We start from the raw sequence: 25,700 nt of genomic DNA on the forward strand, positions 1-25,700 counted from the left end.
TAGAGCGCTTGCCTTGCATGCCTGAGGCCCTGGGTTCGATTCCTCAGCACCACATAAGCAAAAAGAAAAAAGCCGGAAGTGGCGCTGTGGCTCAAGAGGTAGAGCGCTAGCCTTGAGCTGAAGAGCTGAGGGACAGCGCCCAGGCCCAGAGTTCAGCCCTCACGACCAGACCCAAAAAAAAAAATTTTAATAAATAAATAAAATAAGCTGGGCACCAGTGGCTCACGCCTGCAATCCTAGCTACTCAGGAGGCTGAGATCTGAGGATCGAGATTCAAAGCCAGCCTTGGCAAAAAAGTCCATGAGACTCTTATCTGGGCCTGGACGCTGATGCTCAGCTCTTTGGCTCAAGGCTAGTGCTCTACCACTTGAGCCACAGCGCCACTTCCAGCTTTTTCTGCTTATGTGGTGCTGAGGAATTGAACCCAGGACTTCATGCATGCAAGGCAAGCACTCTACCACTGAGCTACCTTTTTGTTTGTTTTTGTCCCCCCCACACACCCCTACCCTCTCCACCACCACCACCACCACCACCACCATCTTGGGGCTTGAGCTCAGGGCCTAGGCACTGACTCTGAGCTTCTTTTTGCTCAAGGCTAGCAATCTACCACTTGAGCCATAGCATCACTTCCAGCTTTTTTCTATTTATGTGGTACTGAGGAACCCAGGGCTTCATGCCTGCTAGGCAAGTGCTCTACCACTGCGCCCATGAGCTGTGGTTCTTGAAAGGCGAAAGAGAAGTGGTTTGGAACTGGCACAGGTTGTTATGGTGATAAGGGAGTGCTCCTCCCCCAAAACATGCACATCCATTTTCCAGGGCCTTCTAGTGTTGCTTTGCAGATGTGATTAAGGATTTTTTTCTTTCCCTTCCCTTCCCTTCTTTACCCTCCCTTTTCTTCTCTTCTTTCTTCCTTCTTTTTCTTTCTTTTTTCTTGAAACAAAAAACTGGCAATCTTTCTACCTCCTCAGTAGCTGGGATTATAACTCCGAACCACCTAGTGCGCAGCTGTGATTGAGGCTCTTGATGTGGAGAGGGTAGCCTGGGCTGCCAGGTGCATCTGGCATAATACCAGGGGTCCTTATGTGAGATGCAGGAAATGTGACGGAAGTAAAGGTCAGGTGCTACTTGTCCCGACCCGCAGGACTTCAACGAGGGCAATGAACCTAAGCGAGAAGGAATGGACAAGAGACATGAAGAATGACAGCAAGACAAGGATTCTGATCAAGCTGCAAATTTTTATTTTTCACACAGGGGTATTTATATGCTTAGAATAAGGAAGCTTTTTCATTGGCCGTAGCAGCTGCAGGATGTTTGCTTAGGGCAGTGTGAAAAAGTGGTCTTTAGCAGCTACCTGGTGTTTGTTTGGGGCAGGATGAAAAGACCAGATTCTGTAAACAGCGTCGAGATGTTCCAGCGAGATAGTCAAGCTTATCATGCAGAGAGACTCCCTTTAGGGCTCCCGACACTACTCTCTAGCTTTGCTTTGGTGCTGGAGAAAGTGACCTGAGCCAGGAATGCAGGTGGCCTTGACAAGCGGAATCCTTTCCTGCAGCCTCCAGGGGGGGCAATGGCCTGTCCTCCCCTTGTCCCTAGGACTTCTGCCCTCAAGAGCTGTAAGGTAATATATGTGTCATCAGCCTCTGAGTTGGTGGTGATTTGTTGCTGCAGCTATCAGAAATGACCCAAGCTGCCAGGCACCGGTGGCTCATGCCTGTCACCCTAACTACTCAGGAGGCTGAGATATGAGGATCGAGGTTCAAAGCCAGCTGGGGCAGGAAAGTCCACGATACTCTTATCTCCAAAAACCACTCAGAAAACCAGAAGTGACGCTGTGGCTCAAGTGGTAGAATGCTAGCCTTGAGCTGAAGAGCTGAAGGACAGTGTTCAGACCCAGAGTTCAAGCCCCACAACTGATCAAAAAAAATAAAAGAAATGATCCAAGTTATCCGGGTGGATTCCCACCCCAAGTACAAGACCAAGTTCAGGGCTGAAGAAAAAGCACCTGTGATGCATACCCAGTACAGCTTTACACCAAGAGGCTGGTGGGTCTGGGAAGGTGGCTCAGTGATGTGGTGAGCAAATCTTTAGAAAGGGTGTGGCTTGAGGAGGGAAAATTTTGAGTAGGTTTCTGTGGTGGAGGGAGAAGGAAGTAAAAGGAGGAAACAGACGAGCCTCAGTGGCTCAAGCCTCTCATCCCAGCTTCAACACCATCCTAACTCCATGAAAACCTGAACCACAGGACCTGTGTCAGTGGAGAGAACAGGTGCAGGACCAGATGCAAATCCTCCCTGTGCCCACAGCCACGTGCTTGTGTTTGGAATAGTGAGGGCGCTGCTGGTTCTTAGTTAATGCGATGTGGTGCTTCTTTCTCTTCTCTTTTCCTTTGTCGTTGTTGTTGTGCTTGGTACTGGAGTTGAACTCCAGTACACAGCCTGGGCAGTGTCCCTTGGCTTTTTTACTCACTTGAGCCACAGGTCCACTTCTAGGTTTTTGCTGGTTAATTGGAGATAAGAGTCTCAGAGACTTTCCTGCCCTGACTGGCTTTGAACCTTGATCCTCAGATCCTCCTCCCAAGTAGCTAGGATTACAAACACAAGTCACGAATGCCTAGCCTAGTGCTTCTCAAATTGACTTTTCTCTCACTTAGTGAAATTATTGTCCTTTTGGGTTTCCTGAATCATTAGAGTGAGATCCAAAGCCTTTCCCTGGAACACAGTACCATCAGGCTTCTTCTCTCTGGAAAGCCTGTGGACTGGGCTTCCACAGTTCTTCCTTCCCCTGCTTCCATGCAGTCAAGAATAGGGAACCTGTGACAGCACGTATGTTTAGGAGGAAAATGACAGAGCAGGGAAACTCCCGCCCCCATGGAGCTGGTCTTGCTCTGTGTCTTGCTCACTGTGTGATCTTGGATGAGTTTCCCAATTGCTCAGTGTGTCAGTGTGGCTCATCTGTAAGGTGTGAACAATTATAGTGCTAACTCTTAGGATTGCTGCTGGTTAAACAAGTTCAGATTGTCAAAGCCCAGGGAGGTATTGTCAGATGGTAAGAGGACATATGTCATCTGCTATTGTATTCTTCTGCAAAGGAACAGACAAGCCCCTAGACCTATCTATTTGCCTCTGTCCAACCATCTATTGAAGCCCTTTTGGATACACAGCTCTGCCAGGCACAGTCATAACACTTGCCAGAGGCAGATAACAACACAGGTAGAGAAGGAAGGAGCAAGAACCTGTGCAGAGCCTCACCTATGAGTGCCCGTCTGGTTAGAAGACTTGCTGGGGGCAGGTCTGGGCAGGAATGAGGCCCACTGTCATTTAGGAAGGAAGATGAAGATCAGGTTCATGAGTCAACAGAAAGGAACAGACAGCCAGGCGCCAGTGGCTCACACCTGTAATCCTAGCTACTCTGGAGGCTGAAATCTGAGGATCACGGTTCAAAGCCAGCCCCAGCAACAGCTCTGGCAGAAAAAGTCCTTGTTAACCTTCAAAAACCAAAAGTGAAGCTCAAAGTGGGACAGCACCCAGGCCCTAAGTTCAAGCCCCATCACCAACAAAACAAACAGACAAACACCCAGAAGAGAACAGACAGCTTGGTGTCTCTCTCCTTCCTGCCCTTCCCAGGGACAGACAGACCACAGAGAGTGTACCAGGGCCAGGACAATGGGGCCATGAGCGCTGTAGAGGTGGCAGAGTACTGGTGGTGTCACCCCCCCTGAGCTGTCACCCTATGCGCTGTGCCCTATGCCTTACTGCTCAGAATGTGGCTAACACCTCAGAAGGCTTAAGCAGGCCGGACAAGCAGATATGTAACTCTTCTTCAGGTCACCATGGTGACTGTCCCTCTGGTACCCTGGAATTGTTTTCTGGCCTTTAGGTTCAGATATTCTCCCTGCCATGGTAGCCTGAGATCATGGGCAAGTTGTCTAAAAGCTGGGTTCCTGGCCCTGAGGAAAATTAGCCAAGTCTATGCTGGTGTGAAGAAGGGATCCTGGCAGACTTGGGGTGGGCATGGGGGTCTTCAGTACCTGTTGGAAGCTGACAGTAAAGCTCAAAGGTCATCTTGACCCCTGTGCTCACTTGAAGGCATATACAAGAATCTAGCTTACTTAAATAACACCAGGTGTCCGGGATTGCTTTGCTATGTCGACAGAGTTTGTTTTACTTTCTACCAGTTGATCTTGTCTTGTTTTATTTTTTTTCTCATCCTCGCCCCCTAATTCAGGATTCCTCTTCGTTGCCAGCAGGCTCCGGCAAGTACTGATCAGGCTGGGGGAAGGATCTGAACCTAAAAAATGTGGGTCTTAGCCAGGCAGCAGTGGTTCACACCTTTCAGCTTACCCACTCAGGAAGCTGATGTCTGAGGATCATGGTTTGAAGTCAGCCTGGGCAGGAAAATCTGTGAGACTTGTATCTCAAATAAACTACTAAAAAAAAAGCTGGAAATGGAGCTGTAGCTCAAGGAGTAGAGTGCTAGCTTTGAGCAAAAAAGTTCAGGGACAGCATCCAGGCCTTGAGCCCAAGCCCTAGGATGTGTCCATGAGACTTGTACTCCAATTAACCACCAAAAAGCCAGCAGTGGAACTGTGTATTAAGTAGTAGAGCACCAACCTTGAGCAAAAAAGCTCAGGGACAGCACCCAGGCCCTGATTCAAGCCCTAGAAAAGTCAGACATACCATACATACCAAGAAGAAGAAAGTAAAAAGAAATCTGGGACTTTAGGACCGTGTCACTGCTTGTTCCAAAGCCTATTTTATTTTTTTGGGTCCAGTCGTGGGGTCTGAACTCTGGGCCTGGGCACTGTCCCTCAGCTCTTCAGCTCAAGGCTAGCACTCTACCACTTGAGCCACAGCACCACTTCCGGCTTTTTTCTTTTTGCTTATGGGGTGCTGAGGAATCGAACCCAGGGCCTCAGGCATGCAAGGCAAGCGCTCTACCACTGAGCCACCTTTCCAGCCCTGCCTATTTTATTTGTTAATTTTTTATCATAATCATTAAGGTGATGTACAGTGGAGGAGTTACATTTACTGTTTGTTTTTTTCTTTTGATAGGTCGAGGGGCCTGAACTCTGGGCCTGGGCACTGTCCCTCAGCTCTTCAGCTCAAGGCTAGCGCTCTACCACTTGAGTCACAGCGCTTTTCTGCTTATGTGGTGCTGAGGAATAGAACCCAAGGCCTCGTGCATGCAAGGCAAGCACTCTACCACTGAGCCACTTTCCCAGCCCCTTACTGTTTTATTTTTAATCTTAGTTTGGACCAATATTGCCGCTGGTAGAAAATGCCGTTCCATACATTTCTGATGATTTTAATGTGGTGCTGTCTCCTGAGAGCAAGAAGGCCCCATCTGCTGAAATAAAAAATGTGCCTCTTGCTGGGCACTGGTGGCTCACGCCTGTAATCCTAGCTACTCAGGAGGCAGAGATCTGAGGATCAAGGTTTAAAGCCAGCATGGGCGGGAAAGTCTGTGAGATTCTTATCTCCAATTAACCACCAGAAAACTGCAAGTGGTGCTGTGGCTTAAGTGGTAGAACACTATCCTAGAGCTGAATTGCTCAGGGACAGGGTCCAGACCCAGAGTTCAAGCCCCATGACCGACAAAAAGAAAAAAAAAAGTAGTTCTTTTCTAGAAAGGGGAATTATCATACAGATACTCTCCCATAGGGGGACATATCAGGATAAATATGTTTTGTTTTTTTGTTGGTCATGGGGTTTGAACTCTGGGCTTGGGCGCTGTCCCTGCACTCTTCAGCTCAAGGCGAGCACTCTACCACTTGAGCCACAGCGCCACTTCTGGTTTTCTGGTGGTTTATTGGAGATGAGTCTCACAGCGGGCTGGGAAGGTGGTTCAGCCTTGCATGCATGAGGCCCTGGGTTCAATTCCTCAGCACCACATAAGCAAAAAAGAAAAGAGCCGAAAGTGGCACTGTGGCTCAAGTGGTAGAGCGCTAGCCTTGAGCTGAAGAGCTGAGGGACAGCGCCCAGGCCTAGAGTTCAGGCCCCACGACTGGGCCAAAAAAAAAAAAAAAAAGAGTCTCATAGACTTTCATGCCTGGGCTGGTTTTGAACCACGATCCTCAGATCTCAGCCTCCTGAGTAGCTAGGATTATAGGCAAATATGTATTTTATTTATTTATTTATTTTGCCGGTCATGGGGCCTGAACTCTGGGTCTGGGCGCTGTCCCTCAGCTCCTCAGCTCAAGGCTAGCACTCTACCACTGGAGCCACAGCGCCACTTCCGGCTTTTTCTGTTTATGTGGTACTGAGGAATTGAACCCAGGGCTTCATGCTTGCAAGGCATGCACTCTACCACTGAGCTACCTTCCCAGCCCCAAATATGTATTTTAAAATGTGGTTCCAAGCCAGGTTGCTGAAGAGGTCATAAGTTAATCAGCAACATTTATAATGGTTATCATTTTTAAGTGATAAAGTAAAACTTTAATATTAATGAGTGTTTGAACACTACTCATTTAGACTGTTTAGGCTTCATGGTGGGAGCAGTATTTGCTATTAGACAGTGCTCTCTAGTGGTGTAGTGGCTACACTTACTGGTATATGAACCAGCTGAAGACAATTTTTTTTTCTCCACCCCCCTCTATGGCTAATACACCATCTTCCCTTCCAAACCCAAATAAACGGGCCTCTGCTCCGTTAGTCTGTCACTGAGAGTGGCTGTCTGGCAAAATCACTGGGACCAGCTGCTCTCTCTCTCCCCACCCCCCAAAATCCCATGATAAAAACAAACCAGTCCTTTCTTTGTCTTGGGACTCAGACAGTGATTCAATCCTTTTTGCTTTCCTGAGTGCATCCACTTCAAAATCTGGATTCTTAATTTCCCCTCTAGGAGGCAGCAGAAGAGAAATCCCTCTCTCTCACCTTTTCCAATAGCACTCTATCCAATTACTCATACACTCACTTTTCAATACCTTCATTAGGCCACATCTTCTTTTTAAATGTCTTCAGGTTAAAAGTGCTGCCTCCAAGCCAGGCGCCTGGTGACTCACACCTGTAATCCTAGCTACTCAGAAGGCTGAGATCTGAGGATTGTGGTTCAAAGCTAGCTGGAGCAGGAAAGTCCATGAGACTCTTATCTCCAATAAACCACTCGGAAAATGGAAAGTGGCTCTGTGGTCCAGTGGTAGAGCGCTAGATTTGAACTGAATTGCTGAGGGACAGCGCCCAGGCCCAGAGTTCAAGCCCCATGACTGACAAAAAACAAAACAAAAAGAGTGCTACCTCCTCCCCTTATAAACCTGTTGGGGGGGCCTCCCCCAGTTCTCTCTACAGGCCCTGGAAGCTGTCACCTAGGAAGGGACCAGGGCCACATGATGGTTTTTTTTTTTAAATCCCCGCTCTTCCACCAAGCTCACACCTCTTCACCCTTCTAGGTATTAAAATATTCAATTCATAAACTAATGTGCCTCATCACCAAAGCTGATTTAAAGGTTTTCTATTTTTGTCATCAATGTTTAACCATGGAAATTTTGTTAAATTCTGTTTGTCAAAATTTTGCCTTGTATTTTGCTTGGTACTGCCTACTGTTCTAACATTGACCACATGGTTTTATCATAATGAGCAAAATAATATCATTTTGCTGCTGGAAATGCCAAAAACTTATGGCGATGTTCTTTCTTTAAAAAACAAAACAAAAACAAGCTGGGCACTGGTGGCTCATGCCTGTAATCCTAGCTACTCAGCAGGCTGAGATCTGAGGATCACTGTTCAAAGCCAGTCTGGGCAAGAAAGTCTGTGAGACTCTTATCTCCAATAAAAACCACTAGAAAACCAGAAGTGGCTCAAGCGGTAGAGTGCTTGCCTTGAGCTGAAGAGCTGAGGGACAGCGCCCAGGCCCAGAGTTCAAGCCCCACAACCGATCAAAAAAATAATAAAAAAAAACCCAAGTGCACCTTAAAACTTTTGTACAGATGTATGTCTGTGTGTGTGTGTGTGTGAACATGTTCAACATAATCTCATTGTAATACATAAAAACTGTTATCATGGTGTAAAAAGATATCTTCTTCTGTTTTTTGGTACTGAAAAGATAGAGCCTATAAGTAAAGTTTGTATGTAATTAAGTTGGCTGTGATTTACATTAAAAACTAGCGTCTCATTTTTATGTTCCATCTATGAAAGTAATTGTTTGTATAAACCAAAGTTCACTTAAGCGCTTATGTCAAGGGTCCTTCAAATAAATCATTTATTAACTCAAATTACATTTTCTCAATTTAATATATAAGCTACTTTGGATACGGAGCTAAAAGGATACCAACTCCTGCAGAGCACATGGGCAGCAAAGATGGCGCTGAGTGGGCAGAGCCCAATTTACTGTAGAGCACATGGGAAGCAAAGATGGCACTGGGAGAGAGTAGAGTGGGCAGAGCCCAATTTGCCTTCTGACCAGTGCCTAACCAGCCTCTGAAAGCTTAGGTGCATGATAGGGTGTGACCTTGACAGTGATTGGTTCCTCTTCCTCCCTTGCCATGCCACCCACCCTTTTTGGCTTTAAAAAGGGCTGCTCTCTGTTAATAAATGAGTTTTCTACCTGTTGGATTTGGCTCCTCGCTGTGTCTGATTGTCTCCCGGGCCAAGGGAGGCTGGGGAATGGGCGAGCGCCACACTTACCTTTCCTCGGACCCTGTCCTTTTTTCGTGGGCTGGACGAAGACCCAACAAACTCCTGCATTTTTTATTGTAATCACAAAGCCCTACTGACACCTACAATGTCTTAGCCTCAGTATCCTAAGGTGTTATGTGGAACTAAAAGTAACTATATTTCTATTAGATCTCCTTGTTGCTTTAATTGGAAGTAATGGGGGGGGGGTCTTGTGGCAAAGACTCATTTGCTCTGAGGATTGCACTTCAAAGCCAGCCTTGGTGAAAAAAAAATCCGTCTGAGGATCTATCTCCCAACTAATCAGCAAAGAGCCAAGCTGGAAGCATGGCTCAATAATTAACCAGTCAACTGCTAGAAATGACCTTATGACTCAAAAGCTAGCCTTGAGCAGAGGTATTTAGGGACAGTGCCCAGGCCTTGAGTTCAAAGCCCATGAACAAGGTGGGGAGGAATAAGAGGAGATGATGTCACCTCAGGCACTTTGTGCCTGCCCTTTCAAAATTAACCAGAGCCAGGAGGTCAGGATATAAGAAGCTTGTCTATCTAATGGCTATACTGTCTACCTTCTAACTGGACAGGAATTCTTGCCTTTGTTACCTGCTATTTACAGGAAATGATCAAGACCTCTCACCCGACCCCTAACCACTCCAATCCAGCCCTAGCCTCTGACTGGTGATGGGCTCATGCTCCAAATGGAACTTTTCTGGCTTGTGCCCAGGTGTGTTTTCCTGTGTCATTCATATCAACCAGTCCTGCCACCTTGTCAGCCTTTTGCCTGATCTCACCTTTTTGAAGTTTCTCTCTAACAGGATAAGAGCCCTCACTCAGGACCTGGGAGCAAGGCAAGCAGAGGCCTGGCTCACACTGCCCTGCCCAGTGCAGACCTGGACCCTGAAGACCCAGCACCAGTGACTCCTTGATGCTCCCATGCCAGCAGGAAGTAGCCAGAAAAGACCACAAAGTCCCTCCACCTTTATATTCCTTCAGGTTCCAAATGATGGGAATCTGCTTTGTTCTCATAACTCCATGTTACTCCTCTCTCAGCCCAATTCTTTTTATGTACCCAAAGATCCTATATGAAGGACTTGCCTGATCATTTTATGTATCTGAAGATGGACTATGAAGGATTGACCCCCACCCTTTGTCTCAGGCCCATACAGACCCCCACCTTGTGTCAGCTACACAGGTAGGCAGACAGGCAGGCACAGGGGTCAGCAGGAGTTTGCTTGAAGCAGACAGTTTTAGCCTAGAGAATCTGGATCAACTGCAAATAGCAAGCGTGTAGTTAGAAGAGTAAGGGAGCAGTAAGATTGACTGCTCCAGACGGGGGTGGCTTTCTGGTTTTTGTTTTTGTTTCTTTTTTTTGGGGGGGGGGTCCGGTCGTGGGGCCTGAACTCTGGGCCTGTCCCTCAGCTCTTCAGCTCAAGGCTAGTGCTCTACCACTTGAGCCACAGTGGCTTTCTAAATGGACCATTGGTGAAATGATTAGAATGAATTGAGCCAAAGTGATTATGCATTCTCATCTATTTAGTTAGTGTTAGGTTTTTTAAAAAGAGGTAGCCTAGTAAGAACTGCACCACGCACGTGGTATTCAGGTAAGGGGTAGGTTTATTCGGTAGACCTGCTGGGACCAGGCAAGGTTGGCACTCCACGCGGCTGGCAAAAGAGAGAGGAAAGACAGGAAAGAGAGAGAAAAGAGCTAGAAAAGAGCAGAGAGAGCAAGAAAAGATCAGAGAGAGAGCTAGAATAGAACAGAGAGAGAGAGACCCTGGGCCTGCGCTAGGCCTTAATCTAGGGTATGGGCGGGGAAAGATGTGGCCACATCAAATTCACATGTGACCTCAGTGGATGCAGATGTGACCTCTTCCAGGTGTCCCAGTTGCCTAGGTAACGCAGGTACTGGGTGGAGACTTTGCTGCTGAGGAGGGTGGAGTCTGCTTGCTATCCAGGAGCTGACCTTACAGTTAGCACTTTGTATCATTCTATACAGTTTACAATTCATGTATAACTTGTAGCTATAAACATTTTGTGCCATTAAAGCTCTCACAAAAAAAAAAAATGAAGAGCAAGGGAGGAGAGAAGGATCTTTGGTGCTGGAGGTCATCAAAGAAGAAACAGAGAGAAATGGGGGGGGGAGAGAAAGAAAAGGGTGTGAGAGACAGATTGTGCGCACAAGGTAAAGAGTTACTTTCTAGAGGAGATGGTTGGGAGGCTCATGCCAGAGAAAGGCTTGGTGAGCAGGGGTGAGGGGGGGTGAGGGGCCCTCTGGAGTGGAGGTCAGAGAAGGACTTGGTGAGCAAGGCAGGAGAGCGGGGGTGAGGGGGGGTGAGGGGCCCTCTGGAGTGGAGGTCAGAGAAGGACTTGGTGGACAGAACAGGTCAAGCAGAGGGAGGGTTTTTCTGGAGCAGAGGTAGAGGAGGGCTTAGGTTTAGGGGGCCTCGGACTCCTGCTGTTTCATTGGAGAATTGTTTAAATCAGTAAGAGTAAAACCTAGGCCATCGGTGGCCCTGGTAATGAGACCAGATTTCGGTAGACAAACAAGTCAGGATTTTTGGACTGCAAATGAGTCAGCCCAGAGTCTTAAGATGAGCCCGCAGGCATGCCCAGGGGTGTCCATGGGAGACAGTTTGGAAAATTTGGTAGGACTATGGAGCCTGTTCCCCTCCTCCAGGCGTCCCCGGTGCTTTGGGAAGGTGGATGGAGGGATCCCAATAATTAGGAGAGGGCGTCCCCAAAGGTCCTAATTAAAGGGTGTCAGGGGGTCAGGAAGGGAGACTCCTGGAGTCTCTGGGGACCCCACAGACAGGAAGGAAGGGAGGGACTCCTAGAGTTCCCGGGGTCCCTGTTGGGGCACCTCCACCATGAACTGGGCTGGTTACCTTGTCCTGAAAGCTTTTAGGTGGTGGGTGAAGTCAGTCAAAAGGAAACCCGTTGGACTGGAGGTCAGAGTCGGGGGACCACGAGGCATGCACCGCTTATGTAGGCAAAGGCCATGAGGTCTTTCAGGTGGCTGTTTAGTCCAAAGTAAGCTCAGAGGGCTCTGCGCTCCTGGTGGAGAAAGGCCTTGGAAGGAGGAGGAAGGTAGCAGAAAGGCTCGGTAAGAGGTGGGTGGCCCCTCAGCAGAGGGCACCCAGTTACTCCTGGCGCTTTTCCTCTCCCTGGTGTCGGCACCCTATGTTAGGAGAATGGAGAATGGAAAAGGAATAGACAAGACTCGATCAACAGGTGAGGACTGCTTATTGAGGAACAGCTAAGGTACAGACATTCCTGCGGGTTTGGAGGTTGTGCCAAAGAGTTGGGACAGGAGCTGTGTTTTTATAGGAGGTCGAGCAAGGAGGCAGAGGTTAATGAAAAGCCACTATGTCAAGGAAGGTGGGGGCTTTTCAGTTGGGCCCACAATGGGATGTTTACAGCTGGGCTTAGGTGGATTTCCCTGCCTGCACTTCAAACAAGTTCACACATACCTGAGATTTTGCCTGGGGTCTGTATGGGCCTGGGACAATAAAGTGGGGGTCAATCCTTCACAGTCCATCTTCAGATACATACAATGATCGGGCCAAGAGGGGAGAGGCAAGTCTTTCCGTCACTGTGGCAGCTACTTGAGATGCGAACAGGCTTGGCTAGCTCACCTAAAGAAGAACTTCTGGTTTTCTGGCAACCTGTCTGCAAAAATAAACAATATTTAGGAAGGGTTGAAATTCAGCTAGGTCATATAAGCAGTGCTCAGGATGACCAATCTTCCCTTTCTTATTTCCATTCCTCATGCTTAAGGGGGAAGGTCTGGTTTGGGTAACTTTGTCTAGCCATATTATAGGAGTAAAAACAATCTCTTAGCTACTTTTTTTTTTTTTTTGCTGGTCCTGGGGCTTGAACTCAGGGCCTGGGCACTGTCCCTGAGCTTTTTTGCTCAAGGCTAGTGCTCTACCACTTGAGTCACACATCTGCTTCCAGGTTTTTGGTTGTTAATTGGAGATAAGAGACTTTCTTGCCAGGGCTTTAAACTGTGATACTTAGATCTCAGCCTGAGTAGTTAAGATTACTGGCAGGAATCACTAATGGGGCCTGGGGTTACTCTTATATAGGCTTAGTTATTATCTGGTCATGGGCCTGCCTGTTTATACCACTGAGTGATTCTTATTTGTAAGATTATAGTCTCCAGGTCTTCAATTCCAGGTTGTTGAACATTCATGGCCCAAAGAGCAAGAGAGTCAGAAAAGCTGTTAGAGGTCCCAGGTGGTAAAAAACAAACAAAAACAGGCATTGTTTGGTAGGGTCTCTAAACATTTTTCAGATATCTTGGCAGACAATTGAATTGATCATCTAGCCAGGTTGCCTGTTCCAAGAGTACACAGATGCCTCCTCTCATGGCTTCATTGGTATTAAAACAAAGCAAAAGCAAAAACAAAACCAACAGAATATATTGAGTGTCTATCATTGTTTCTGGGTAATCTTACCTTGAGATGGAGTCAGAAGAATAATTAGAAATCATAGATGTGTGAAAAACTGTCTTTTCTATCAAAATGTATTGCTTCGAAGTTCCTGCTGTGGCCTGGTGGCTTGGCTCTTATTAAGAAAAACAGGAGCTGTCCTCAGTAAAATTCTAGCCAACAGAATCCAGAAACATACTAAAAAAATCAGACATTATGACCAACTAGGCTTCATCCCAGAGGTGCAGGGATGACTTAACATACGTAAGTCAATAAATGTAATCCATCACATCAACAGAGCCAAGGTCAAGAACTCCTTGATTATCTCCATTGACGCAGAAAAGGCTTTTGATAAAATACAACATTCATTCATGTTAAAAGCTCTCGAAAAAATTGGAATAGAAGGAACATTCCTTAAAACAATAAAAGCCTTATATGACAGACCAACAGCCAATATCATACTTAATGGGGAAAAACTACAGCCAATTCCCCTAAAACAGGAACAAGGCAAGGATGCCCACTCTCTCTATTCCTATTCAATATAGTTCTGGAATCAGCTAGAGCAATAAGGCAGGAAAAGGACATTAAAGGAATCCGCATAGGGGAGGAAGTTAAACTATCGCTTTTTGCAGATGACATGATTTTATACCTTAATGATCCCAAAGGCTCCATCTCCACACTCTTAGAGCTTATAAACCATTTTGGCAAAGTAACAGGATACAAAATTAACCCACAAAAATCAGTCAGCTTTCTGTACACCAACAATGTACAAGCAGAATGGGAAATCAAGGAAACAACCCCATTTACAATAAAAAAAAGTATCTAGGAATTAACCTAACCAAAGATGTAAAGGATCTATTTCATGAAAACTGTAAAAGCCTTGATAAGAAATATGCTCATTATCTTACCCATGTAATTGTAACCCCTCTGTACAGTATTTTCACAATAAAAATATATTTAAAAAACTGTAAAAGCCTAAAAAAAGGAATCATAGAGGATACCAGGAAATGGAAAGATCTCCCATGTTCCTGGATAGGCAGAATTAACATAGAGAAAATGGTTATGCTGCCAAAATTGATATAAACATTCAATGCAATTCCCATTAAAACCCCATTGACATACTTTACTGAAATAGAGAAAACAGTCTAAAAGTTCATATGGAACAACAAAAGACCTAGAATAGCCAAAGCAATTCTAGGCAAAAGAAACAATGCAGGAGGGATCACAATATCAAATTTCAAGCTCTATTCAAGCCATAATAACAAAGACAGCTTGGTACTGTACAAAAAGAGACTCGAAGACCAGTGGAACAGACTAGAGGTCCCAGAAATAAAGCCGCATATGTACAGTTGTATGATATTTGACAAAGGAACCAAAGACGTACATTGGAAGAATCATTAACCTCTTCAACTACTGGTGCTGGGAAAACTGGGTGGCCACATGCAGAAAACTAAAAGTGTACCCTAGCTTGTCACCATGCACTAACATCAACTCAAAATGGATTACAGACCTTAACATCAAACCTGATACTCTGAAACTACTGCAGGACAGAGTTGGAGAGACACTTGAATTTATAGGCACAGGTAGGAACTTCCTGAACTTCCCAAGGTCACAACAAATTGGAGAGAGACTGGACAAATGGGACTACCCTAAAATGCAAAGTTTCTGTACAGACAAAGAAATAGCAACCAAACTAGAAAGACAGTCAATTAATTGGGAAAAATATTTACCAGCAAAATATCAGACAAGGGTCTAATATCCAGTACATACAGGGAACTCAAGAAACTAACCTTCGCAAATCTAACAAACCAATCATGAAATGGGCAAGGGAACTAAAGAGACTTCTCAGAAGAAGAGATAAAAATGGCAAAGAAACACATGAGGAAATGTTCATCATCCCTGGCTGTAAAGGAAATGCAAATAAAAACAACACTGAGATACCACCTTACCCCAGTCAGAATGTCCCACATCCTAAAGTCAGCCAACAACAAATGCTGGAGGGGATACAGAGAAAGAGGAACCCTATTACACTGCTGTTGGGAATGTATACTAATACAACCACTTTGGAAGACAGTCTGGAGATACCTCAGAAAGCTAAATATAGATCTCCTCTATGACCCAGCCAAACCACTCCTAAGCATCTACCCTGAGCAACAGGAACCAATATACAAGAACACGTGCACCTCCATGTTTATTGCAGCACTGTTCACAATAGCTAGGATATGGAAACAACCCAGATGCCCCACTACTGATGAGTGGATCCAAATTTTGTGGTACCTATATACAATGGAATAGTATGCAGCCATTAGAAAGGACAAAATATTTGCAGGGAAATGGGTGGAACTAGAGCAGATTATTTTGAGCAAAGTAAGCCAAGAACAAAGAGACAAACAGCACATGGTCTCCCTGATATGTGGATGCTAAAGCCAAAATACAGGAAGATATGGCAAAGTAACAGGACTCAAGAAACAAAGGACAGCCATCCATATCATTGCTAAAAGACTTCATGTTCTAGACCATATATATGGTAGATATATGCACATAACAGAGGGAAGCCAGGAGGAGGAACAGAATAAGTGGGAACAGCCCACACTGAGCAAAAGGAAAGAAATGTAAACATCACCTGATGTGGAAAAAGTAACTTGTATTGTCAAAGCTCTAGAATTCACAAACTGTATAAACCATGATAATGACAATTTGTCTTGTGAAACTTAAAATGTGTGTGTGACTTTATCACTATTCCACAACACTGTGAAATATGTGAAATTTATGTAATCACCTAATCTCAATTAAAGAAAAAAAGTTAGAGAAGGGATGGGTTAAGAGAGATGTGACAATGTTGTCAGACACTTTGCACTCATATACTGTTTTGTAGAATGGGAACTTCTTTGTACAACTACTTAAAGATAATTAAAAACAAAGAAAAAAAGAAAAAAAAGAAGAGCTGCTTTGGGATTAGCAAGCATTTGTAAACTGTAAACTTTTGTCTTGGGGTTGGGAAGGTGGCTCAGTGGTAGAGCGCTTGCCTTGCATGCATGAGGCCCTGGGTTTGATTCCTCAGCACTATATAAGCAAAAAACCGGAAGTGGCGCTGTGGCTCAAGTGGTAGAGCACTAGCCTTGAGCTGAAGAGCTGAGGGACAGTGCCCAGGCCCAGAGTTCAGGCCCCATGACCGGACCCCCCCCCAAAAAAAATAAACTTTTGTCTTAAACTTGTTTTTTGTTTTTGTTTTTTTCAAAATGCCATTAAGACACACCCAGACTGTTCAAGAAATGGCAGAGGGTGTGGGTATACTTTGAGATTACTTGTGTTCTGTTAATCTTATTTCAAAACCATCTTATGTAAACACACTTTACTCTATTCAAACTAGATAATCACGAGCAGACTGTGAACCTGAGTGCAACCAATCTGAGCAGAGGGCTGGGGCCTGCTGTGGTAGGATTCAGAGCAGAGTTTGCTTTGTGTGCTGGCTTGCCAGCTTTTTAGCTGATGGTGTGCCCTTCTACACCAAAGGGCTTTTGCTTTGCTGAGACAATTCTTTATTTTGGTGTCTACTGTTGTGATTCCAGTGGTTCTTGGAGAGCACATTTAAAACCTAGGGCCACACACAGAGCCGAAGCTAGCCTGACAGGAAGACAAAGGAAGATATTTAAGGTCTTATGTGGTGGCCATTTGGTTGTGAAACACCACAGGTATTTTGGTTCAACTTCTCTTACAGGACTTAAGCCCTAATATTTAGTATCTATTTTTCAGAACTAAAGCCTTTGCATAAAGACAATAAACATAAAGATGATATGAGAAATATAATCTGGGAAGGCCAGAGGGACTGGTTAATCTGAAGGTCTCATGGCTAGCAGGGATAATTTTATTTAACTGCTGGCTTCAACACTGGACTATGCTTCAAAGCTCATCTCACTTCATATCCCTCTGCTCTGATCTTCTATACATAAGGTCAGACAGGAATGAACATTTCCTTAACATCCAAGTGTGGAGCACAAGTGTGGAACAGCTCTCTGCTGATCAACTTCCTCCACTTTCTCCTCTTCCTTCTTCCCCTTCTTTTTTTTTGGGGGGGGGGTGTCTGAGACCAGGACTTGAACTCAATATCTAAAGCTTTGTGCTCACCTGAGCCCAGCCTCCAACTCTCTGATTAACCTTCCATTCATTACACAGGTGAGAGTCTTCAGTTAATGTCTTTTTTTTTTTTTTGGTCGTAGCGCTTGAACTCTGGGCTTGGGTTCTGTTCTTGTGCTCTTCAGCTCAAGATGAGCACTCTACAGCTTGAGCCACAGCGCCACTTCAGGTATACAGTGGTTTATTGGAGATAAGAGTCTCACGGGGGCCGGAAAGGTAGCTCAGTGGTAGAGTGCTTGCCTTGCATGTATGAGGCCCTGGGTTTGATTCCCCAGCACCACATAAGCAGAAAAAGCTGGAAGTGGTGCTGTGGCTCCAGTGGTAGAGCGCTAGCCTTGAGCTGAAGAGCTGAGGGACAGCGCCCAGGCCCAGAGTTCAGGCCCCACGACCGGACCCAAAAAAAAAAGTCTCACGGACTTTACTGCCCGGGCTGGGCTGGCTTTGAACCGCCATTCTCAGATCTCAGCCTCCTGTGTAGCCAGGATTACAGGCGTGAGCCACCAGCGCCTGGCTCAGTTAATGTCTTCTTTCATTGAAGGCAGGTGTCTTCTGGGAGTCACAGTAAACAAAGATTGTTGGTAATTACTGAAGTATTGGAAGGCCTGGTTCAAAGGTGCGCAGGTATCCTCTGGTAAGCTTGTTGCCTTCTGCAGGTTGAGATACCACAAATGGCGCTCATCAGCTTTTCTCCCTGAACACTGGGGCTAGGGTGCCTTCCTCGAGCAGTTCCTACAGCAGCTGGCACAGTGCTGGGAGCCCCTTTTAGATCCTGCCCGTTTCCTTGTTCCTTTAGTCACAGATACCCTAGGCACCTTACCTTTTTCTTCTCTATATTGCCATGGCTGAATGGGAATTTGGCCATGAGAATACAGAGAACACATTTTGAGAGGTCATATTGGTGATCCAGTGTCTGCAGGTGGACTCCAGTGTCTAAGACCTGAAGCTGCGAATCAAGCTTGAACAAAGCTTTTAAAGACAAAAACCACATGCTTGAGGGTGGAGACCGAGCTTTAACAAAAGCAGACCTTATATGGGAATATTCAGGTGCAAGCAGAATTTTCCATCTCTGGAAGTAGCTCAGGGGTTACCTTAAACTTTCCATATACAAGATATGCCTCAAACTTTGCACATTAGGGACATACTTAGAGGCTACTCAAAGGTGTCTTAAACCATTTAGAGAGGAAATCAAGAATGAGCATTCTCCGTAGCAAAAGCTCTCCTAAGGCTAAATAGCATGACATCTCCAATTCAATTTTTTTTGGGGGGGGGTCCAGTCGTGGGCTTGAACTCTGGGCCTGAGCGCTGTCCCTCAGCTCTTCAGCTCAAGGCTAGCGCTCTACCACTTACTTGAGCCACAGTGCCACTTCAGGTTTTCTGTCGATAAGAAATCTCACAGGCTTTCTTGCCTGGACTGGCTTTGAACTGTGATCCTCAGATCTCAGCCTCCTGAATAGCTAGAATTACAGGTGTGAGCCACTGGCACCTGGCTGACATCTGCAATTCAATGAATGGCCTCTCACCCCTAGGCTTTTCAGAGCTGAGTGGAAAGCCCCTCCCCCCAGCAAGGCTGAAAGGACAAGATGTTACTTTTGACTCAGTCTTTTTATTTCACCAATAGTTACTTGATCCTTTGTGGAATTCTTTTCCCCTAAAATGATCTGTGGAGTGGAAATGGCTGAAAGAGACCAAAAAGATGTATGTGTTATCTGTTCACTAAGATGATTAAATGAAAATGGCAGTTGGATAGGTTGATGAAGCTTTCTGTACTAGCCAAACTATCAAAATGACAATAATCTTTGATTCCAATAATTAACCAAATCACTCCAATCAGAGGTTGAACAGTGACCAAACAAGTTTTTACAGAAGTACTTTGTATAGATTATTATTATTTGTGGGTGTATGTGTGGGTAGATGTGTATATGAAGTATGTGTGCATATATTACAATGTCTTCAGAAATGTATATACATGTATGTGTACATATAAGGTACATGTACATATATAGATATGTATATATACCATGTCTTCTATATGTACCATGTACACATATACACATGTGTATATGAATATATGCATATATATGTATATCTCTATATGTATACATGTCTATACACATATACAATGTATACATGTATATACATATATACAATGTATTCTAATATATACATATGCATATATATGAATGTATAGATGAAGGACTGAGCCCCACCCTGTTTTCCAAGGTGCATACATATGTCAGGCAAGCCACCAAAGATAATGCACAGACTGAGGCAGTCAGGGCAATCTACGGAAGCCTTGCTGTAAACATTTCATCATGGCCCAAGAGAAAAGCACCCTCCCCCACCCAGACTTGTGGCTTTTTCATTAACCTCTGCCTCCCTACTGGACCTCATAGAAGCCCAGCTCCTGTCCCATCCTTTGCAGAGCATCCTTCTCTGCGGGGAAGACTCTGTGCTGTGCTGTCATATCGCAATGAACACTTTTTGCCTGTGGAAGATTGAGTGCGGCCTGCTTCCTTCCTTTCTCCTCCATTTTTCTAACAATGTGTGTGTTACATATATCTATATATCCATCTATAGATATAGATACAGCTCCATCAGAAGACATATAGTTAACTGCTGGGTACTTTTGGGGACCATCACCTATGCCTTTTATCCTTTTAAATGATGGCTTACCCTCCCCTTCAGAGTTGTTGTTGTTTTAAGTTTCTTTTCAGATAAAGTTCTCTAGAGAAACTCACAAGGCCCATTCTAAAATTGCTGAATCACTCTGACTCCTAATGTTTCGGTGACCTAGAGTAAGCTTGGCTTCCTAAGAGTGATCACTGCCCAGAGGCCTTTGTACTCACTGCTTGAACAAGTGAGCCTGGAGGTTAGACCCAGGGTCCACCTCCAACTGTGAGAATGTGTCTGCCCCACGTGACCACATAGAAGCTTTCTGGATCAGAGCCACTGGTCTTTGTTCAGGGCTGCACTGCCTTGGGAATTCTCTCCAGCATGCTCAGTGTGGAAGCTTTCTGGATCAGAGCCACTTGTTGGGCTGTACGGCTTCAGAATTCTCAGCAGCATGCTCCTTGCTGCAAGTAGCAAACCTGCTGTCCTTCTCAGGTCTCCTGGCTGCGCTTCTCAGTGGTTCATTCATGAAGGGGTGAATCCATGAACTCTGGTTACAATGTGATACATGGGGAAATATTTTTATGATTGTAGACTAGATGAAATTATCATGTCTCCCTAAAACTTAAATTGCTAACCAGAGAGATACCCTTGGATACATTCTCTGCACGTACACACACACACACACACACACACACACACACACACACACACACACAAAGTCTAGCTTTGGAAACATAAAATTTAACAAGGCACAGCAAGGGTCAGGACAGCTTTGGTCTAGTGAACAGTCTGTGTATGCATGTGGGCCATGTGCAAGTCCTGGTGTTTGAACTCAGGGCCCAGGCTCTGTCCCTGAGCTTTTATGATCAAAACTCCTGTTCTATGGCTTGAGTCACACTTTGCACTTAAAACTTTGTACTCCTGAGAGGCTGCAGAAATGGACCATTCAGGCATCTGTATTTTCAAATTTTATTTAATTTTTGTCTTTCTGTTTCACTGAAGAAGATTTAGTCATTTATCCATTCAATCATCTATTCAATTAGTAGCAGATTAGTACAGAGTACATGAGAAGAACGTTTTGATTTTTTTCTTCTCTTTCAGTAAGGATATTAGGAGTAAGGCATATTAGGTCAGGGAACAAAATATAGACCACAGGTAGAGGAGAGCTGAGCTCACCATTTTTCAACTTTTTTCTCTGTGACAAACTGTCCATGAGGCCCCCCTGCATCTGGGGGTAGGAGAGCCAAATACACAGGGGTCTCTGCTCCTTCTTCTGGGCTTTTGGTAGCGGTGGGTCCCGCCATGTCGGTTCTCACCCACCCTGGGCAGCAGGCATTCAGGAGGATTTTGTCCCCACTCCTCTGCTCGTTGAGCTTTCTGGCATGGATTCTGGACAAGACTGTGACTCCAATCTTGCTCACCCCATATGCAGTGTTGGGCCAGCCTTCCTGTTGGTGCACTCCTTTCTTGGTATCTTCCACAAACTTGTTCATAAGCCCTGTTAGCTCCTCCTCGGTGATGGTCTCACTCCGAAACTTCTCCTGCAGCTCTGGGCTGCAGCTTTTCAGGGCTCTCACACTCACAGTGCTTGACACATTGACCACTCTGCCTAAAATACAACACAAGTGATCACACAGGAGTTTAGATCAGGACATTCTACAAATTTCCATTGGAGAGAAAATTAGCAGTCTGAACTGGAAGACTACACACAGATGGTGCTGTACGGCTTCAGAATTCTCAGCAGCATGCTCCTAGCTGCAAGTAGCAAACCTGCTGTCCTTCTCAGGTCTTCTACAAGGCCTTCCATTCAGCTTTCAAGATCAGGGCAGGTGAAGGAAGCAGATGGCATTGGGAAGAGCTTCCCTTTGGTCCTAGTGATGAGTTTGGAAGCACTGGAACCTTTTGAATAAGATGGGAAGCAACTCTGTCCTACACTTTATCTAAAAAGTGACCTCTGGTCTTTACTGCTGTGTGTTTAATTAGTGGTGTGGTTGACTTGGTTTCTAAATGATGAAGTATTAGCAAAAAGAACAGTGAAAAAATCAGGAGTTTGTTATTTTAGTGGATACCAAAAATATGCCAGGAGATAAGTCACCAGAACATAGAGATCCTTTTATATGATGCCAAGGGCTTGGGTTCTCTCTTGAGGGATCTTTAGGAAGGGAGCAGCCAGGCAGAGAGTGCATAGAACCCTGGGAAAGGACCAGGCTCAAGAAGGATAGCCTCTTTGTGGGGGTGGGTGGGAGGGTCTCAACTGTGCAACCTGAGAGCTGAGGTCCTGCTGTAGAAGCAGGAAAGAGGGATCTGAAAGACGTTGAGGGGGCACAACCTGAGGACTTGGAAAGTAATTCTCAAGGGGCAGGGCAGAGTAACCCCAGGGATACTAGTGGCTAAGATGAGTTAGGGAGAAGGAAAGTACCTTCTGGTAATGCCTGTTGTAGATATGGACATCAGGGGATGTAGAGGCAGGAGACACATATGTGTGTCGCTATGAGTGTTGTAGGTAGGTTACAAACTTGAGGTGGGCAGTGTACTGTCTGGGTAGTAGGGAAAGCTCCACCAGCTTGCTTAGGAGCATAGCAACAGAAAAGGGGAATACAGTGTGAATCCAATGGGCCTAGCACATGTGAAGCAATGTAGGAACAGATAAACCTGTTCTCAGGACACCTTTGAACCAAGGCTTGAAGGATAAGAAAGAGCTAGAGGCACAAAGATGAGGAAAAAGTAGATGGCTGCGCGGGAAGGCTAGAGGATCAGCAGGAAGGCTGCTGCTGCTGCAGCTTCAGGGTGAGAGGGACAAAAGCCCAGGTGGGCATGGCAGATCCCCTCCCCCCCACTCACCTTGAGGTTTCATTAGAGGGAGTAGCTCGGTGCTGACATTTTTGGTACCAAAATAGTTCGTTTTCATGGTCACTTCCGCTTGAATATGAAACGGCGTGGGATCAGCCTCTTTCAGGGGAGAAAGATAACAGTCACAAACTGCATTCAAGGGATAGACTTAAACAGAGACACAATCCCCTCATGTTAGAAATCTGAGTATATGGGGCTGGGAAGGTGGCTCAGTGGTAGAGCGCTTTCCTTGCATGCATGAGGCCCTGGGTTCGATTCCTCAGCACCACATAAGCAAAAAGAAAAAAGCCGGAAGTGGAGCTGTGGCTCAAGAGGTAGAGTGCTAGCCTTGAGCTGAAGAGCTGAGAGACAGTGCCCAGGCCCTGAGTTCAGGCCCCACGACCGGACCCCCCCCCCAAAAAAAAAAATCTGCGTATGTGAAGGAAATGCCAGTTACACAATTGTGCCACCGTCCATCTGGTTTGATGATGCTCCATTTTTGTTTTTTAAAGTAAGATTCTGTTTTATAGGATGGCACAAGTGGGCGAGCTAGGGGGAGGCTGCCCGACAGCGCTTTTTCTTTCCCTAAACCTGTTATTTCAAGAACAGCTAAAAAGTTCGTCCTGCTGTCTGTCCTTAAAGCCCAGTTACAGAGCAACTGGGCGAAGGAGATCCGGAAGTGATCCCTAGGAGTCCCAGCAGCGTGAGCATAAGGTCCCAGGGTGGCTGACACTTTTCCAGACTCCTGATCCACCCTGGGAGCCCATCGTGCTCCCCCCCCGGCTCCCCCCCAGCCCCCTGCCCCGGCCCCGCGCGGCCCACCCCGTCCGGAGGCTCCCGGGGAGCTCGCACCCCGACCCCCTTACGCTTGAAGGCGATGCCCGCGTTATTGACCAGCACGTTGAGCCCCCCGTACTCCTTGAGCAGGAAGTCGCGCAGGGCGCGGACGCTCTGCGGGTCGTCGATGTCCAGCGGGTGGAAGCGCGGGCTCAGGCCCTCGGCCTGCAGCTGCTGCACGGCCGCCCGGCCCCGCGGCTCGTCCCGCGCCGTGAGCACCACGTCCCCGGAGAACTGGCGGCACAGCTCGCGCGTGATGGCGAAGCCGATGCCCTTGTTGGCTCCGGTCACCAGCGCCACGCGTTTGGTGGGCGACATGGCGGGGCGGGCGGCGCGAGGCACCTCGGTGCAGAGCGGGCCGGGTGGGCACACGGAGCCGCGCGTGGGTCCGCAGCTCGGGCGTGTGCAGCACCTGAAATTTAGGTCTGGGCGGCAGTGGCGCAGGCGCATCGGAGGCTCCGCCCCCAGAGGGCGTGGCTTGGCGCGGAACTCAGGGGCTGCAGAGAAAGTTAAAAATTGGCCACTAGTTAGCCACACGTGAATGGTTCCGCCTCCACCCTGTCACCCCAGGTAAGCTCGGGGTGCTCGGTGCAGGCAGGACAATCCGACCCGAGCCCGGCTGTAAACTCCCCATTGAGGTTGGAAGACAGAACTGGACCCTAGGACGGTCCAGCAAGACAGACGAACGTTGCATAAGCGAGTATTTACCCTATTCGCTGCCCCGTCTGGAGTCACCCTCCCCCATTCTAAACTCAAGCATCGCCTGCCTCCTGGCGCAGACTCTATAAACCCCCGACTCACCCCCCTCCCCGAGCTCAGGCTCCAAGCCTTTGGGAAGGCTGTTAGGCCTCAATGAACAGCCCTAGCCTCCTACAATGGAGTCGGGCTTTTTTTTTTTTTCCTTTTCCTTTCTCAGCCATTTTCCTAACAACAAGTGCAAGTACACAACTCTCACGGGTCTTAGACTTTGTAAAAGTGGCAGGCTTGTCTAAATACCATCTACTTGTGTTTCAAGGCTGTCCCGTTGCTCGGGAGCATTCATTATGATAGCATTTTTCCTTGGAGGAAATACGGTCATTTCTTATGCTTGGACTATGCAAGATATTGTTGAGGAAGGCTGGGTCAGATTATGGAGATCTCTGCGACCCACGATAAGGATGTGGGCTTTTATCTGGAAGGAATTTTGGAGGGAAGTTTGCAGGAGGGCAGAGAACAGAACTTAGCAAAAGGAAAAGTCAAGAAAAGCGACTTGAATTTTCCCTAGTACCCAGCCCAGGGCTCATGGCTGCTTTATAAAGGCGCCTGGCAGCAAGCTTCGTTCTCACAGGCCAAGTGACTCTCGACTTGTACTCTCCCCTCATCCCTGCGTTTCTAGGGTTTGCCTCCTCTCCTCGCAGCGGCCTCAACTCACAGATGTGCTGACAGGACTGGGATTAACGTACAGGCTTTTTTTCTGGTGCTTAAAAAAAAATATATATCGTTGGGCCTGGGTTCAGTTACTTCTCGCCCACCGTCCCGTTTCTGCCCCGCACGTTTTGGGTCCTGATCAAGGTAGGTGGGGCAGAGGTTCGGATCCCACCGGGGTTAGGAAGGGTCAAATAGACGATAGAGTTCCCGGAGGGCTGCGGGGAACCGGGGGAGGCGGAGCGGAGGCCGGGCACAGGCGGGGCTGTCCCAGGACCCTGGCCCGCGCGGAAGGGGCTCCGCAGCCGGCTCCGGGAGCGCGTCAGCCCCCTTCTCCGGTTCCCTCCCCCGCGCCCCGCCGGTCCCCGCCGGTCCCCGCCGGCTCCCGCCTTTCCCGCCCGGGCCGGCCGCTCCCGACGTGGAGGCGCTGGCTGAGGGCTCGGCCAATCCCGGGCTACTGCGCATGTGCGCTAGGGGTGGGACCGGCGGGGGCGCGAGGACGGCGCCGCCCGGCCTGTGACCGCCAGGGGCTCCCCGTGCTCGGAGGGGGCCGCGGGCGCTCAGCCTCTCCTCGCCCTCCTCCTCGTCCCCGGCTTCAGCCCGCTGAACCCGAGCGGGGACGGCGCGCGGCGGACGTCCCGAGCCGGGGGCCCGCCCACAGGACGCCCCGGGAGTGCGGAAGGGAGCCGGAAGTACTCCCGGTGAGGCTTCCGGTTTCCTGGGTCGGTGGAGTCTCTGAGAGAACGGGGCTCCGCGGCCGCCTGGCGCGTCTGGCCCTTCGCCAATTAGCGAGAGCCGCTGGTTCGGTGGCTCCGGGCCGGCGTGGAGGCGGCCCGGCCGGCACGCGGGG

The 25,700-nt window shown here is 47.3% G+C and overlaps 2 protein-coding genes across 5 annotated transcripts in view; one reads left to right on the forward strand and one right to left on the reverse strand.

Annotated features, from left to right (window-relative positions):
* LOC105994102 (carbonyl reductase [NADPH] 3) overlaps window positions 1-23,927 on the reverse strand; it is a 32,001-nt gene extending 8,074 nt beyond the window's left edge. Inside the window, exons 1-3 of one of the 3 annotated variants that reach the window (XM_013027526.1) lie at window positions 23,476-23,850; window positions 22,622-22,729; window positions 20,736-21,389 (exon numbers count right to left, since the gene is read on the reverse strand). In XM_013027526.1, the coding sequence (XP_012882980.1) occupies window positions 20,953-21,389; window positions 22,622-22,729; window positions 23,476-23,764 (834 nt within the window). In that variant the 5' untranslated portion in view covers window positions 23,765-23,850 and the 3' untranslated portion in view covers window positions 20,736-20,952. Of the gene's footprint in view, window positions 1-20,735; window positions 21,390-22,621; window positions 22,730-23,475 lie in introns of those variants that run through there. The other 2 variants (XM_013027527.1, XM_013027528.1) reach the window with 2 other exon arrangements.
* A 1,047-nt stretch (window positions 23,928-24,974) lies between these two features.
* Window positions 24,975-25,700, forward strand: part of Setd4 (SET domain containing 4) — an 18,127-nt gene continuing 17,401 nt past the window's right edge. The window contains exon 1 of one of the 2 annotated variants that reach the window (XM_013027538.1): window positions 24,975-24,997. The gene's annotated coding sequence lies outside the window, so the exon portion shown is untranslated. Of the gene's footprint in view, window positions 24,998-25,532; window positions 25,552-25,700 lie in introns of those variants that run through there. The other variant, XM_013027539.1, reaches the window with a different exon arrangement.

Source organism: Dipodomys ordii, unplaced genomic scaffold (genome assembly GCF_000151885.1).
Source record: "Dipodomys ordii isolate 6190 unplaced genomic scaffold, Dord_2.0 Scaffold104, whole genome shotgun sequence".
Taxonomy (NCBI): Eukaryota; Metazoa; Chordata; class Mammalia; order Rodentia; family Heteromyidae; genus Dipodomys; species Dipodomys ordii.